This window comes from Drosophila sechellia, chromosome 2L (assembly GCF_004382195.2).
Source record: "Drosophila sechellia strain sech25 chromosome 2L, ASM438219v1, whole genome shotgun sequence".
In the NCBI taxonomy this organism is placed as follows: domain Eukaryota; kingdom Metazoa; phylum Arthropoda; class Insecta; order Diptera; family Drosophilidae; genus Drosophila; species Drosophila sechellia.
In genome coordinates, this window is record NC_045949.1 from 20930049 (window position 1) to 20944552 (window position 14504).

At 36.5% G+C, this 14504-nt stretch overlaps 3 protein-coding genes across 4 annotated transcripts in view; 2 read left to right on the forward strand and 1 right to left on the reverse strand.

Annotated features, from left to right (window-relative positions):
• Positions 1-14504, forward strand: part of LOC6618276 (cytosolic 10-formyltetrahydrofolate dehydrogenase) — a 34478-nt gene that overhangs the window by 16549 nt on the left and 3425 nt on the right. The window contains exon 1 of one of the 2 annotated variants that reach the window (XM_002042513.2): positions 12180-12309. The exons of the other annotated variant lie outside the window; for it this stretch is intronic. Coding sequence (XP_002042549.1) covers positions 12304-12309 — 6 coding nt within the window. The 5' untranslated portion in view covers positions 12180-12303. Of the gene's footprint in view, positions 1-12179; positions 12310-14504 lie in introns of those variants that run through there. 2 annotated transcript variants of the gene reach the window in all.
• LOC6618274 (dynein assembly factor 1, axonemal homolog) lies at positions 970-14488 on the forward strand. Its single transcript, XM_032713914.1, has 7 exons — positions 970-2285; positions 2341-2810; positions 2866-2930; positions 3911-3996; positions 4052-8810; positions 10570-10710; positions 13065-14488. Exons 1-5 carry the CDS (start codon positions 2153-2155, stop codon positions 7750-7752), a joined length of 4455 nt encoding a protein of 1484 aa, XP_032569805.1. The 5' UTR covers positions 970-2152; the 3' UTR covers positions 7753-8810; positions 10570-10710; positions 13065-14488.
• On the reverse strand, positions 8366-10303 carry LOC6618275 (putative gustatory receptor 39b). Its single transcript, XM_002042512.2, is given in 4 exon segments — positions 8366-8491; positions 8550-8717; positions 9395-9747; positions 9750-10303. Coding segments are annotated over 4 exon segments (1095 nt in total). The 5' UTR covers positions 10276-10303; the 3' UTR covers positions 8366-8443.

Consider the following 14504-nt stretch of genomic DNA (forward strand, 5'->3'; position numbering starts at 1 on the left):
ATTTTAATCTGTAAAGCTGCAGTCTGTGTTGCCTTTGACCCAGATTTCAGATAGGATGGCTATGTCAATATTGTTATTCACTAGGTTCAGGTTTAAGAGCTGTTTATTGTTTAGTTTATTCAAACATTGAATGTTTCCTTGCAAAATTTTGTTTGGCTTGGTTGATTAAATATGTTAATGGCGTTAGAAATTTGCTGAGCGTCCAGGTCGGCGTTGGTATTATTGATTATATCCCTTAATAACTCTAAAAAATTTCCTGTGTTGTTATTTCTTTCCGTTATAAATTCTGTTATTTTTTTCATAGGCTACGTTGAAGTGATTCTGAGTATGATTTCTTTGTGTATTTGGTTCTTTTGCTACTTTGGCGTAAAAGTTAAGGCTGTGAATACTCTTGGCCGATTCGATTGAGTTATTAAGAGTGTTATTAGTTTGCTGACAATGCCAGGATGGCGAGGGGTATGAATGTTGGTCTTGAAAAGCCGGGGCTTCTCTTTGAAACAAAAAAGGGAACCTTGCGCGGACCTCCTGAATTTTCCAAAGTTTTTGCTTTTTGATTGGTATATGCTTTTTTCTTGGCCGGGCAAAAGTGATTAGCGGCCACATGTTCACCCTTGCAGTTTGCGCACTCTGTGCTGTTGCATACCACCTCTTTGCTAAGATCTACTCCGCGCTTGAAGCACTCTTTCTTGCCCTTTCAGTGGTTGGCGGTATGACCCAAACAGAAGCAGTGAAAGCACTGCAAGAAGTGTACGAACGGTTGAACCGCCACCTTTAAATATAGAAATTTGATTTCCTTGGGTAGTTCCTGCCTATAGAAAATGAATTTAACCCTGCCTGTTAGTGCTAGTTTCATGTTATTGTTTTTATCTTTTTTCAATATCTTTTTAACTGATGCTATTGGAGATTCAGATTCTATTTGCTTTTGAAGATCTTCATTCGCTATATGGGTTGGTATATTGAATATAATGATAATGATTATATAATAATAATGAATGTATATTATAATTATTCTTTATTATCTTTGTTTATGACCTTTTGGTTCACTGGATTTTTACCTTTGACTTCAGCCCCTTTGTTCCTGGTAGCCATGGAAGACGTCGATGTCGACGGTTGGAGACTTCGCATTTTTAGCTAATGAGCCGCTTGGCGGTAAACTTTTTTTCCCGGTGTGGATCATACTTTTCCTTTTTTAAAATTTTATCTCGATTCCCTTTTCTTTCTTCCGCTTTTCGGGTGCTATTTGTTTTTCCTTATTCGCCTTTTCTCTTTCGATGTACGCCAAATTTTGGTGGGTTAACTAATCCGCGAAATTTTTTTTTGTCCGCTTTTTCGTTTATTTCTCACTTTTCACCAAGAATTGGAGAGCTTGCGAATTCCAAGACTTTGGTCTATCTTTCTCTCAATTCCCTATTCTTTCTTGCGCTAAGCGATCATTATTTGTTTTTCCTTATTCGACTTCTTTCTTTTGATGTGCGCCAAATTTTGGCGAAATTGCAGCATCTTTGATGCTTGATTTTGGAGCACTTCCTATTCTATGCTGCTTTAAACCCAATTGCAGTACTTTCCGCAATTAAGTGAATTACCATAAACGAAACTTCCTTAAGGCTAAAAAAATGCCTTGAGGCACGAAAAATATCAATATATTTTGAATTAAAATTTCGGTTTTAGGTTTGTCGCTTGTGAGCCCTAAGCTCCTACTCCTCTAGGAAGCTTTCGCTTCTTGGGAACTAGACCAAATGGGTCCGGGTTTATGCACGTGCATACATACATAAATTTGAAGTTTTTTTTTGTTTTACCAATTATTTTTAAAATATCCATTAGATCTGTTACCAATTTTTTTATTTCGATTGAAAATCATTGTAGTGTTTAAGTTTAGTGAAAAAAATGATGAACAAATTTCAGAAAATACAGAAACCCTGGGACAAACACGAAATGTGCTTATGGTGCTATTATTGTTACCGCAACTGTATGTGTTCGTTACCACTGGTTACAATAATCTATAATCTGTGCTTATAAACAGTGTGTTTGTTCAATAAAGACAAAAACAATAAGTGTGCTATTCTGGACCTGTTCATACATCAGTATTTTACTCAAATAAGAAATAATATATTTTAAATATTATACTTGAGAACGCGTTTAAAGAAAAAACAAAATGTCTAATGCCAATCGTAAAGAAATAACTGGTCTTAATCGCATGACACCCAAGGGCCTAAAAGAACTATGCAAGAAAGACAAGCTGTATCAGACACCACGATTAAATGATGTACTATATTTGCACTATCAGGGTAAGTGGTCAGATCTTTCTTACAAAGAAAAGAATAAAAAAAACATTTATTTCAGGTTTTCAGTGCATAGAAAGCTTGGAAGAGTATACAGAGCTTAAGTGTTTGTGGTTAGAATGCAATGCCATTTCCGAAATTCAGGGCTTAGAGAAACTAAGCAAACTGAAGTGTCTCTTTCTCCAAAACAACCTTATAACGAAAATTGAAAATTTAGACCCATGTCGTGAGCTAGATACTTTAAATTTGAGTTCTAATCATATTCGGAAGATACAAAACATTGGGACCAATGTCTTGCCAGTTTTAAATACTCTTACCATTGCATCAAACTATCTTAAGGACAGTGAGAGCCTTTTAGACTTGATTCAATGTAAAACACTATCGGTGCTAGATTTATCAAACAACAGAATAGACGATATTTTGATTGTAAAAATATTTGAGCAGATGCTAAATCTGAAGGTCTTGGTTCTGCAAGGAAACCCGGTTGTTTCCCGACTCCCCCAGTATCGGAAGACATTGATACTAGCCTGTGTAAGTATCTTTTTTGTTCCATGATCATAATATTATAACTCCGGAACCCAAACAGAAGGAACTTACTTATTTGGATAGTCGTCCTGTGTTTCCTCGCGATCGAGCATGTGCTGAGGCTTGGTAAGCTCATTTTAGTGTCGGCTCTTTGCACAACAAAAAGTAGAAGTAAGAGTTTTCGAATTCTCATGAACTATAGATAATTGATAGATAAGTGAAACAAAATCAAATAAGCAAAAGCGTGGGCGTGACAGTTTTGTGGTGCTTGTGTGCGTTACGGTGGCGCAAAAAGTTTTTGGTGTACTAATAGAAATTAGCAACACGTGCGGGAGTAGTTTCTTGGTGTAAGAGGGGCGTGTAAAAATTTAATTTAATTATTGGTATTTTTTTGTATTATTTGTTTTTAAGTAAACCTAAAAATATACAAGTCAAGTTAGTTTTAGCACTTTTTGCACTTTTTTAATTCTAATTTTATAACGTTGCCATGCCCATTTGATTGCGTAGAAAACGGGAAAACTATTGAATCATTAAATGAAACCGATGATATGTTGCGCTCGGATGAATTCTTGTAAACTACATCTTTTCCATATCCCTTGCACTTCTTTTAGCTAAGTAACTGTTATCTGATATTTAATCGACAAATTTTTAAAGAGAGTTGTAAATAATAAAACTTAACCATTTCTTGTTTGTTACACTTTCTGTAACTTACTGTTCCAAATAGGTAGGTGTAAGGAGGGGCGTTGCCGAAGTGTTTTTGGTATACAGATAGATCAAAACATTTTTCAAAAATGTGGGCGTGGTAGTTTTGGGTGGTTTTAGGGAGTCAGAGTGGTCGTGGCAAAAAGTTGTTTGGCAAATCGATAGAAATTTACAAGACTAATAAAATTATGAAAAATATAAAAAAAAAATGTTCAATAATGTGGGTGTGGCAGTTTTGGGCGGTTTTAGGGCGTTAGAGTGGGCGCAACATGCGCTTTTCGAGACATTTATACTGATTAAGAAAACTTTACACGGTCGCAAACGCTTCCTTCTGCCTGTTACCTACAACGAATACAGTAAAAAGCATTGCAAATATATATAACAATGCTGAATTGCTTACGTAGGAAGCGTGATGGCTATGAAGGAGAGCGCAAGGAAAATAATCGTTGGAACCGAGCTGAGCGCAGGAAAACACGCGAAAGCATTAACTGTAAGTAGAATATTATGAATGTGAAAACTGTCATCTAACCCGTCATTTTACAAAGGTACCATACGTATGCGCAATAGTCACCGTCCACCTGATCAGCATGTTCCTTTGCTAAGGTCTAGCGATTCAGAAGACGATACATGTGCCGAAACTGCCCGTAAGAAAGTTGAGCTTGAGAACGGTTGTGTCGAGGATTTATGGGAGGAGGTGTCGGGTGAACAGCCTATCTCACAGCACGGTACCAGCTCATCTAGTTCTCTGGAAGACAATGATGGCACCAGCTCTCAGGACGATCTTACAGCAGAGAAATTGAGTAATCGTAGAACACTCGAGGGGCGTCCAGCAGTCCTTTGTGAAACTAAAGTGAGCAACGTAAAGAGTGTCAATAACGATATTAACGTATTTGGCAAGGTATCGCAGATTATTATAGAAGAGAAAACCGATCCGAAAATAAAGCTTATAAACGAACCAAGCGATGATAATGATAAAAGTGCGATGTATTGTACTTCCATAGGACCAGTTGTAAAGGAAAACGCTTTTGACGAAGACGCAGAAATAAAAAATGTGGAAGACATGGTTTCATGCCAGAATATAATTAAATCAAACGAAGATATGAACTCTAAATTAGACTTCAGTTCAAAGCTGAAACAAGGTTTTGATAAAACTTGTACTGTCCTAAGAAATGATGGTCAATGTAAGGAATTTGAGGAAGAACTATACATCAAAGAAAGTGAAAGCAAGCTTTTAAACGAAATCTACGAAATTTTTACAGCTGATAACGATGATAAGCTCAACGAAACACTCGATTTAAATCTAAATGAGACCACATATCCACACCATGTGCATGACAATTTTTTTTCCGAGGAAAAAAAAATTCCTAGCTTTTATGAAGAAGATATCAAGTTCAACCTTTTACCCAAAAGCAAGGACAAAACACTGTTTGAAAAAGACAGTATCATTGAAAATGAAAAGTGCGCTCATGACTTAGAGGAAATAGGTCGCCAAATGGAAGAGGATCTGGCAGAACTTAGGCAGTCCACTAAAAATTTGATCGGGATTTCAATAGGTGAGACTGCTCGTACAGACAGTGAAACAGATGAAGAGGATCTGATAGAACAGCAGGACCCACACTCTCCACTTCTCAAGCAGCAATTCAAAGACCGGCGTATGAAAATTATGCTAACAGAAGAAACCAAAGCACAAGAGGAATCACTAAGTGACATAAAGTTTGCTTTCTCAAACGAATCTGACAAGCAAGACCAATTATTTGCCAAAATATTGGATGATGCAACAGAAAATATACCGAAGCGCATCTTTGGTACTGGGTGTGATGCACTTTGTTCCATTTGGCATCAAGAAGAGTGCTTGATTCAATTGACTCTACCCGAAAACAAAGAAACTCATGCTCAAGAAGACATCTTCAAGAAATCTATAACAAATAATACATGTTTCGAGAAGGCGAATGAAATTTGCGTTCGTATGGATCAAAAAATGGCCGAGGAAGAGGAAACTTTAGGTAAGCTGTTGCATGACCTTGAAAAAGAGAGCAACAACGTTTATGATATAAGCACGAAGGTGAAGTATGAAGAAAACACTTTTAGTAATGAGAGTGACGCTGTTAGTATTTGTACATCCTTGCTAGACGATATTATAGTTCAGCTTACGTTTAACGAGTTACTGTGTCATGAGAAACCCAAAAGTTTCGAATTCGGTCCTATCGAATCTGACGAGGAGTTCAGTTACTCATTTGAACCGAAATTGGAAAAGTTGGTCCCCCCTGCACTAGAGGATCCGGCGCGAGGAAAAAGCCTTCGAGAATGTTTGGACACATTTTCTGACTTTGTCTCTTCAATGGTAGATCCAAAGCTGCCCTTGATGCTGGGCCGTAACCCCACATCCGGTGTGGAGAAAATCCGTGCCGCTCAAGAGTTGCTAAAGTCTAAAAATCTTGCGGAGCTATACGCGGATACGGCAGAAAACTTAAACTCCCAGGTAGCCAAAGAATTTGAGAAGCGCACACGGCGCGTGGCAGCATCTGCTACGCGTTGTTTCAATCAAAGAGATAAATATGAGGATTCCTTGGAATTGGTCGAAAATCGGTTGATGATTGTCAAGAAAGATTCCGGGGATCTGGAAGAACTGCCACCACCACCCGCCCTAATAAGTGACACAGAGTCCGAAGACGACGACACAACTGGCAATTCGGTTCAAAGACTTGGTACCAAAACACAGGACTCGAAAGATCATGTAATGAGTAATTTGTTGAAGCAAAAGCAGGGCGATATTATAGAAGGTACAAAAAATGACCAAGCGGAAGACGAATTTTATTCGTTGGAAGCTATGACAACCTTCGGCAACCTAGACGCGGAATTTTTTCAGAAACTGGATCTTCAGAAAGTTAACGCTTCCGAAGACTCAGAACCGGCCATCAATTGCATGCGAAGTTATAATGAACTTCAAGCTTACATGAAATCCGGATCATTGAACACCCAGCTGAATAGTGAGGAAGCCGAGATGTTGCAGACTATGTGTTCCAGGGTTGCCTTGCATGTAGGCAAGCCAAAGTCACAAAATTCAAAAGAAGAAAAGGAGAATGACCTTCTTAAAAAAATGGTTCTTCGCATGAAAGAGTACGAGGATCGCGAGCATCAGCTTCAGCTAGTATCGCACGAAACCTCTAGTGAGTTAGGTCCCATTAAGCTATCCATAGGTGGGTCTAAGCTTTTCGAGCAAAATATTAAAATTACAAATTCTGTCCTTGCACATTCAGAAAATGAACCTACTAGAAACAACAAATTTATTAATAACAAGAACACAAACAACGAAGAGAGCTCAGATATAATTAAAAAAAATAGCGATCCAAGTGTCAAGACCTCTATTAAAACTTCAAACAAAAGTATAGACGACGATATACAATCCGATGTTTCAACTGACTACGAATCTGGCGAAGAAGTAGTTATTGTAGAGCCACCTAATCTTTCCGACGCAGTTCTCAAATCGTTCTACTCTGAAGAATTTGAAGCGGACTCAAAAATGGTCCATGAACTTGAAGAAGCTACTCGGCGTAATCTCTGCCGCTATAATCCAAATATAATGCATATTTCAACAAACAATCATCCATTTTTATCAAATAATATACTGCCTACTAAAACCTTTACTTCGGAGCTATCTGAAGGCGCTAAGGCCAAGTGGGCAAAAATAGCGAAACGACTACACGAATTTCTTGATCCGGAGACGATTGCGAATCTAAATGAGGAACCGTTCGGGGAATGCAATGAATGTGAAGATTGTCAAGATGCTGATATTCTTACAGATATCACAGTTGAGGAAACAAAATTAAAAAAATGTAAAAAAATAGTAGTTTTGGAAGAATATAACAGTACACACATTTGCGATGGAAACTCATGTCCATCTAAGCATGATGACAGCGATCAATTTGCAAGCCTCAAAGGATTTGAAAAAATTAAAGAAACACCAACACATAATATGGGATTAAGTAGTGTTATGAGCGCATCCCAAAAAAAAACTTCAGAAACTTTGCCAAATGAAATTGGAAATATAATCACAGATTGCTCTTCTTTTAATACTTCGACAACTGATCTCATTGGGATTAAATACTTTGACGACCCAGCATTAATCCAAATTAATTCTGACGGTGTAAAAACGGAACAAATTCAGTGCAATCTTCAGATTCTGAGCGAAGAAGGAGACGTTGTGGTCGAAGAGCTCCGTGTCAATGCTCAGGTATCTTTTAAGTAAAAGTCGATCCCTATTAATTTGTTAAAATGTAATCATTTTCCAATTGTTTTTTATTTATAATAAGTAAATGGACGAATATTCAAAAGCGCAAATAAAATGTATTTTAATTGCCCCACTATGATAACGCATAGAAACTTAAATTTAAAATCCAGCTCGTACCGCTAAAGTAGCAGTAATCTTAAAAAGTTGAAAGCACTTATAAAAAGATTAGATGGACTTCGGCTATAACTCCTATCCCCGTGTCCAACGAAACTGGCATGCAATGAACTACTTGAAACCGGATCGCAGTTTAATTGTGTTTTAAAGAAACCGGTTCGCTTTGTTGACTGCTTGCTGGTTTCTATCGCAGGTCAATCGTTTGGGTTATCACTTGGCTGTCGTTGATAACAGTGTTCTGCGATTATCAGTATTACCAAGCGAAAAATAATATTCTTATTGATCAGCTCCAAAATTTCAGGATCAAAACTTATTCAGTTCATTAAGTTTTGAAATTTTTCTTATCAGGATTCTTTTTTGGACCCCCTGCACTTTGTCGGCGATTATACTAGATCAACAATAAAATATATATTGCGCCGAGGAACTAAATCCCGTTTTGGAATAAAAAGCCGTGTGATAATTTTATGCAGTGTTATATGTTGTTTCATACATTCTCGTAGTCTTGTTTACATAAGAGAAAAGCGTTAGGCAATTCCTACACTGAACTGAATTGCATAAGCACGATTAAATAGGTAACCAAAATCTGAAAATGTAAATATATATTTAAATAGCACGTAGTCTGGAAACGAAATCATACAAACCGACATTAGAAGCGAATTATCAGTGCTCATAAAGCCCTCAGCATTGATAGCCAATACATTTTGTTCCACTTGCAAGATACACTCCGTCAGCAGATCTTTATAAGAAGTTTCTCTTCCGAGCGAGTGATTGCAGGACAAGTTCCTTAAATAACTTCCAATCAATACACTCTGAATGGGGTGGAAATAACTTTATTTCAAAATTGAAGGCAGCTGTTTTAACATCACATTTTTATGATTACGCAATTTACAATATGCATTTGTGTAAGTGAATGGAAGTTTTAGTTTTATACCCTTGCATATTGTACATTGATTTCAGTCAGAATACTTCAACGCTGTGCAAGAGACATTTTTGACCGTATGGAGTATATTCTTGATTAGCATTATGTTTGTATAGCCACGTCCGCCTGCATATTCGTTCGTTTCTATCAGTATAATTGCAGGTACTAAGTATAAGTCCGAACTAGACAGAGTGCACCATTATATCATATGGAAGTTATATAGGCGGATTTTCCTTTTAGAAAATATTAGAAAAAAAATTATAATTCTATAAATTATTCGACAATATATAAATTTGATAAACATCTCAGCAACGAAAATAGCATATACCTACAGGAAGAGTTGAAAATAGTTCAGCTAATTAATGGAAAATAAAATCCTATTTCATGGTTTTGATAGTTTTTAGACAAAATATATTTTTGATTCGAATTTGATCAAAATTGGACGACAATATCATAAAGCGAACATGGGAATATTTGATTTTGTTTTTGATCATAAATTAAATTTTTGCAAGGGTACATAAGCTTCGGCTTGCCGAAGCTAGCTTCCTTCCTTGTTTTTTTTATAACCTGTCGTTGGCAAAACTCTCCACAACGGCAAAACACTAAGATGTTGAAGAATGACGGTACAAAAACGGAAAATGTTGCATAAAGGTATTTGTATTCATAAACCTCAGCCAGAACCTGCTGGGTCCAGTAAATATTGACGGTACTATCTGAAAACAGAACCACGTAGTTACCAAGTATGGACCAGACAAAAAGATCGTTGAAGTGGGTGAACAGATGATGCAGTTCCATATGGCTCTGCTTAAGTGCTAACAGAAACTCCAGGGAACAAAGCCGATTGGCATTGCCGTCAAAAGTGCAGTTGGCGCCGATAGTATGACACTCTAGTACTTTTTGAAGTCTTGTGCCCAACAGACGTGGTGACCCAGCAATTCTACGTACAAAAGAACCAATACGAATTGCATCCTTATAATAAGGATTGACAGGAGGGAGGACCAAAAGTAGAGAAGGCTACCGCTTAGAGCAACATAGATGGAGGGCAACACCGTCACCAATAATCCAATACCGAGTACTAGAATTTTAGCATACGACTGCCAATTTAACCGCCCTACATGTATCTTAAGTTCGCACTGCAATCGAAGTCCCAAGTAGTTTATCTCCCTGCAGAACCTAAAGTAGTCATCATAGTGAACCATCACCTGCAGTATAATTACAGTAACACACACAATCTTATCTACGAAAACAATCACGTTGACCATAAGAGAGAGAAATAGTTCCGCATTCTGAGGAAAATAAATGGAAATCCCAAAATCAACTGCATTTAAAATTATTAGGAACGCTGAGTACACTTTCTGTACGAGCTTAGAATGGGCACAACTCTCTGACCAAGGCACAAGCCCCAGAAGGGCAAAGTATTTGAGGTACGGATGAAAGGAATAGAGCATGCCGTACGGTTGAAAATATACTGAATCTAACTAAATGATATTTCCTGAATAACTTCTACCACCTAGCGTTATGAGCTACTATTTAGCTAATTGATCGGATAACTTGACTTCTCAGTCAATATTGTTCCGTTATTGCTAACCAACTAGAAATCCACCTTTTTGAATTACCGCTACTTAAGGAAATATTCCACATATACACATGTATATATGCCAATGCAAACAATACTTTCAGGAGAAATAGTCATTTAATAAATGTGTTGAATTTTTAATGGAATTTATATAATTTTGTTGTAGACTTGAACAATATTAATTCCAATAAAAAATATTGTCCAGCCTTCTGGTCGTAAACGGGAGTAAGCGCTCCGAGGGCCGCGCTGTCAGATACCCATTACGGAGCTAATAGAAGTGCGAAGGAACGTTATAGACCTATGTAAGGTAAGCATGCATTGATGCGATGGATCTTTCCAAAAAACTTGTAACAAACTATTAACTATTATCGTCCAGTTTTCAAAAAACGTTTTATTATATAAATATTGATGACCCCAAACAAAAAACAACAGAGAATGCTATAGTCGAAATTTTATCATAATAAACGGGAATAAAATGAGAAAAAATCTTAAAATTGTTCAAAAGTGTGGACGTGACCGGTATGTCGGCTTTAGGGCTTTAGAGTGGGCGCGGCAAAAAGGTTTTTTGGCAAATCGATAGAAATTTAAGCGACTAATAATATTACGAAAAAAGATCAATTAATTTTACAAATAAGTGGTCTTTGAAGTTTCGGGCGGACTTAGGGCGGTAGAATGGGCGTGGCAAAACGTTTTTCGGGAAATTTATATAAATTTACAAGACTAAGAAAATTTTTAAAAGTTTTTCAAAATGTGGGCGTTGCAGTTGTGGGCGGTTTTAGGGCGTGAGATTGGGCGTGGCAAAATTTTTTTCTTTTGCAAATCAATAAAAATTTACAAGACTAATACAAATGTGAAAAAATATCAACACATTTTTCAAAAGTGTGGGCGTGGCAGTTTTGGGCGGTTTGTGGGCGTGGCAACATGTGTCAACAAACTTGTGCTGCGTCCTTGTCTCTAGAATCTGTATGCTGAATCTCAACCTTCTAGCTTTTACTGATATAGATACTGAGATCTCGACGTTCATACGGACAGACGGACATGGCTAGATCGATTCGGCTATTGATCCTGATCAAGAATATATATATAGTCGGAAACACTTCATTCTGCCTGTTACATACTTTTCAAAGAATCTAGTATACCCTTTTACTCTACGAGTAACGTGTAATCACCTACGAAAACTTTAAGCATGTGGGCACCAGGGAGACTTTAGCGTTGTTGGAGATTTTGTACGGTTTACGGTAGGATTCACCAGAATTTCTTTGATTAACCTCTACGTTTAACTTTTTTTTGTTCTAGAGGTTTTAACGTTTATTTGGACGCAAAAACGGAAATGTTTTACGGATGAGTTAAAACGGTCCCTTGTACTTGTTACATACTTTTTAACGAATCCACTATACACCATGCTCATCGAGCAACAGGTATAAAAATTAGTACGCTCATCATATTCGCTTTCCGAAGTTATTGCTTCGGATTTTCTACGTTTCCGCTGATAATAAATCGTTTCTATAATTTAATTGTGAGCTAAAGATAGCTGACAACAGAGTCAATAGGCTGCATACATATTTCTATACCCTTGTAGAGAGTATATATTCTTGATTTGAATAAACAGCTGAGTCGATATAGCTGCCCGTCCGTTGTTATTGCAAGAGTATAACGGCTTCGGCTTGTCGAATCAAGCTTCCGTTCTAGTTTATTTTTTTTTTTTTAATAGTTGATAACGATAATGAAGTGCTCAAGTGCTGTCAAGGTATAAATACGGCCCGAATTGTAAATACGAAGTCAGTTTATAGTTTGCGGGCTCTGAGAAAATACCAAAGTGAAATCGGAGTGTAGAGTACTATATTAAAAGCTACCTGATTAATATTGTTTTCCTTAAAGTGCTGAAAAGTAGTCACCAGTAATGGCTGTTAGTATGCATCTGATTTAAATAAGTCGCTTTAAGAATAAACTTTCGGACCACGAAATTTGATACATATTTGCTATGTACATATATGTAGAGGCATCGCGTTATTACCTACAGTACAATTAGTCTCGGGGAACTCGACTATAGAATTCTCTCTTGTTGTTGTATGAAAATCACTGAAAATGATTTTGTCGGAATTTGTTATGTGGCGACTATTTGGCGTGGAAAATTTGGACGGTTTGTGGGCGCAAATCATTAGAATTTACAAGACTTGTAAGAATATGAAAAAATATGAAAACGTTTTTCAAAAGTGTGGACGTGACAGCTTTGCTCGGTTTGTGGGCGTGCCTACATGCACACGTCTGTGTCCTTACAATAATTAATCTCACAGCCTAACCTTACAGGATCGACTCGACTATTGATCCTGATCAAGAATATATCTACCTTATATGTATGGTCGGAAACGTTCTGTAATTTTACATTAAACGAAAATCTATCAATGTTATTGTTTTTTGTTCACTGATAATCCCTCTTTCTTTGAGGATAAAAAAGAGGTTCTGAGAAGAAACTTTATCTTTTTAGATCTGCCTTGTTTTACCTTCGGCGTTTATTATATATTATTTTGAATCATTAGATTACATTCGCGCCCCCTGTTAAATTAAAAAGTTAACTTTAACCTAACAAAAAAAAATTAGAAGAGGAACGCTGTTATCCTCGCAGAAATCCAAAATCATATCCTTCTCTTCATGAAATTACAGAAAAACCCGGCAGACATCGCAAAACTATAATAAATTTTATTAAAAACAAGGAAACTTATGGAAAAAACTATAAAGGTGGCAATAACCTTGTCTTTAACGCGGCAGATCGAAAGTCCATACGTCGAATACCCTTCCTCCGCCAAAATTCGTGAAAAAAGTGGTGAAAACCCGATAAAATCGTTGATTTAGAAAGCTAAACATTCAAAACTGAAAAAAAAAACACTTCGTGTAAATGTTCTGGAATGATCACCATACTCCCCAGAACTTAATATAATATATGGTTTTGGATATACCTAGGAAGGAATATGAGGGTGGTTAACAATATGCCACTAAAGAGGAATTGATCACCGAAATAAAACTCGCTTGGTCTACGATTACGTTGGATTACCTAAAAAAAATATATGATTCACTTCACCAACAAATGTGTGAAGTCCTTGAAAACAAAGGAGGATCAACTCATTATTAATTTCCTTTAAAAATATTCCTCTTTAAATATTTTTCGAAATGAATCGAAAAAACTTAAATTTTCGAAGGGGCGCCGTCCTGATGACTAAATTTTGATTTACCCATTTATGGATGTTTTTTATTTAAATAAAAATCTATAAACAACAAACTGCATCCCATATACACATTTCATTTATAGAATTAAGCTCTCGCATAAACAGTTTTGTAAATATCTCACATCAAGGGTTTTTGGTTTAGCGCCCCTAACCTGATGATGCGCAGTGTATACGTGTAGTAGCCGCATCGCAAATTTTTAGGTGCATTTCTTCCTTCTTGGACTGCCGTCCGCTGATATATAGTTTCGGAGATCAGCGTCCATACAGACGGACACTGTGTGAACTTGACTTGGCTAAAGACGCGTCATCTACCGAAAAATATTTTGGCCATTTGGCATAAATGGAAAAAAAACGAGACATCCCCAACATAAAAGAAATTATAGATTTATTATTACTGTAAACAATCCGATATCGCAAAGCTCAATTGCTCAAAAGCTCAATTGTCCAATCGAATGCTAAATCAGTTGGAATCATCGGTATTCGCGGGATTAGGATTTGCCCTTTTCATTACTTTCCCTTCTTTATTGTTGTCTCAATAACGAGAGTGCGTTTCTTAAAGTTTATCGAAATATTCATAAATAATCAATAGTTCATAAAATAATCAAAAAAAAATTTATTTTTTTCTTCGTAATAGCATATTTCTACCTATTGCATACTTTATAATGAATCAATCCATTGTACCCTATTAATCAACGAGAATGAGTATGCACATAACTGTGGAAAATGATTATTAAACACATTGTTTTAATGAGATAAAAGAAAAACAAATTAATAATCTTTAACTGTTTTATTAACTTTAATATTAAGGGGAAACTAACATTTTATGTAGCCAATCCAAACAAATTAAAAATCCCTTTCATATTATTTGTTTCTTTTTATT

Excerpts from the sequence above, each read along its gene's own strand:
- LOC6618274 (XM_032713914.1), top strand. The coding sequence starts at position 2,153 with ATGTCTAATGCCAATCGTAAAGAAATAACTGGTCTTAATCGCATGACA. Across the intron at positions 2,811-2,865 it reads AGACATTGATACTAGCCTGT|AAGGAACTTACTTATTTGGA; the intron begins GTAAGTATCTTT and ends GAACCCAAACAG. Across the intron at positions 2,931-3,910 it reads CGAGCATGTGCTGAGGCTTG|GAAGCGTGATGGCTATGAAG; the intron begins GTAAGCTCATTT and ends TTGCTTACGTAG.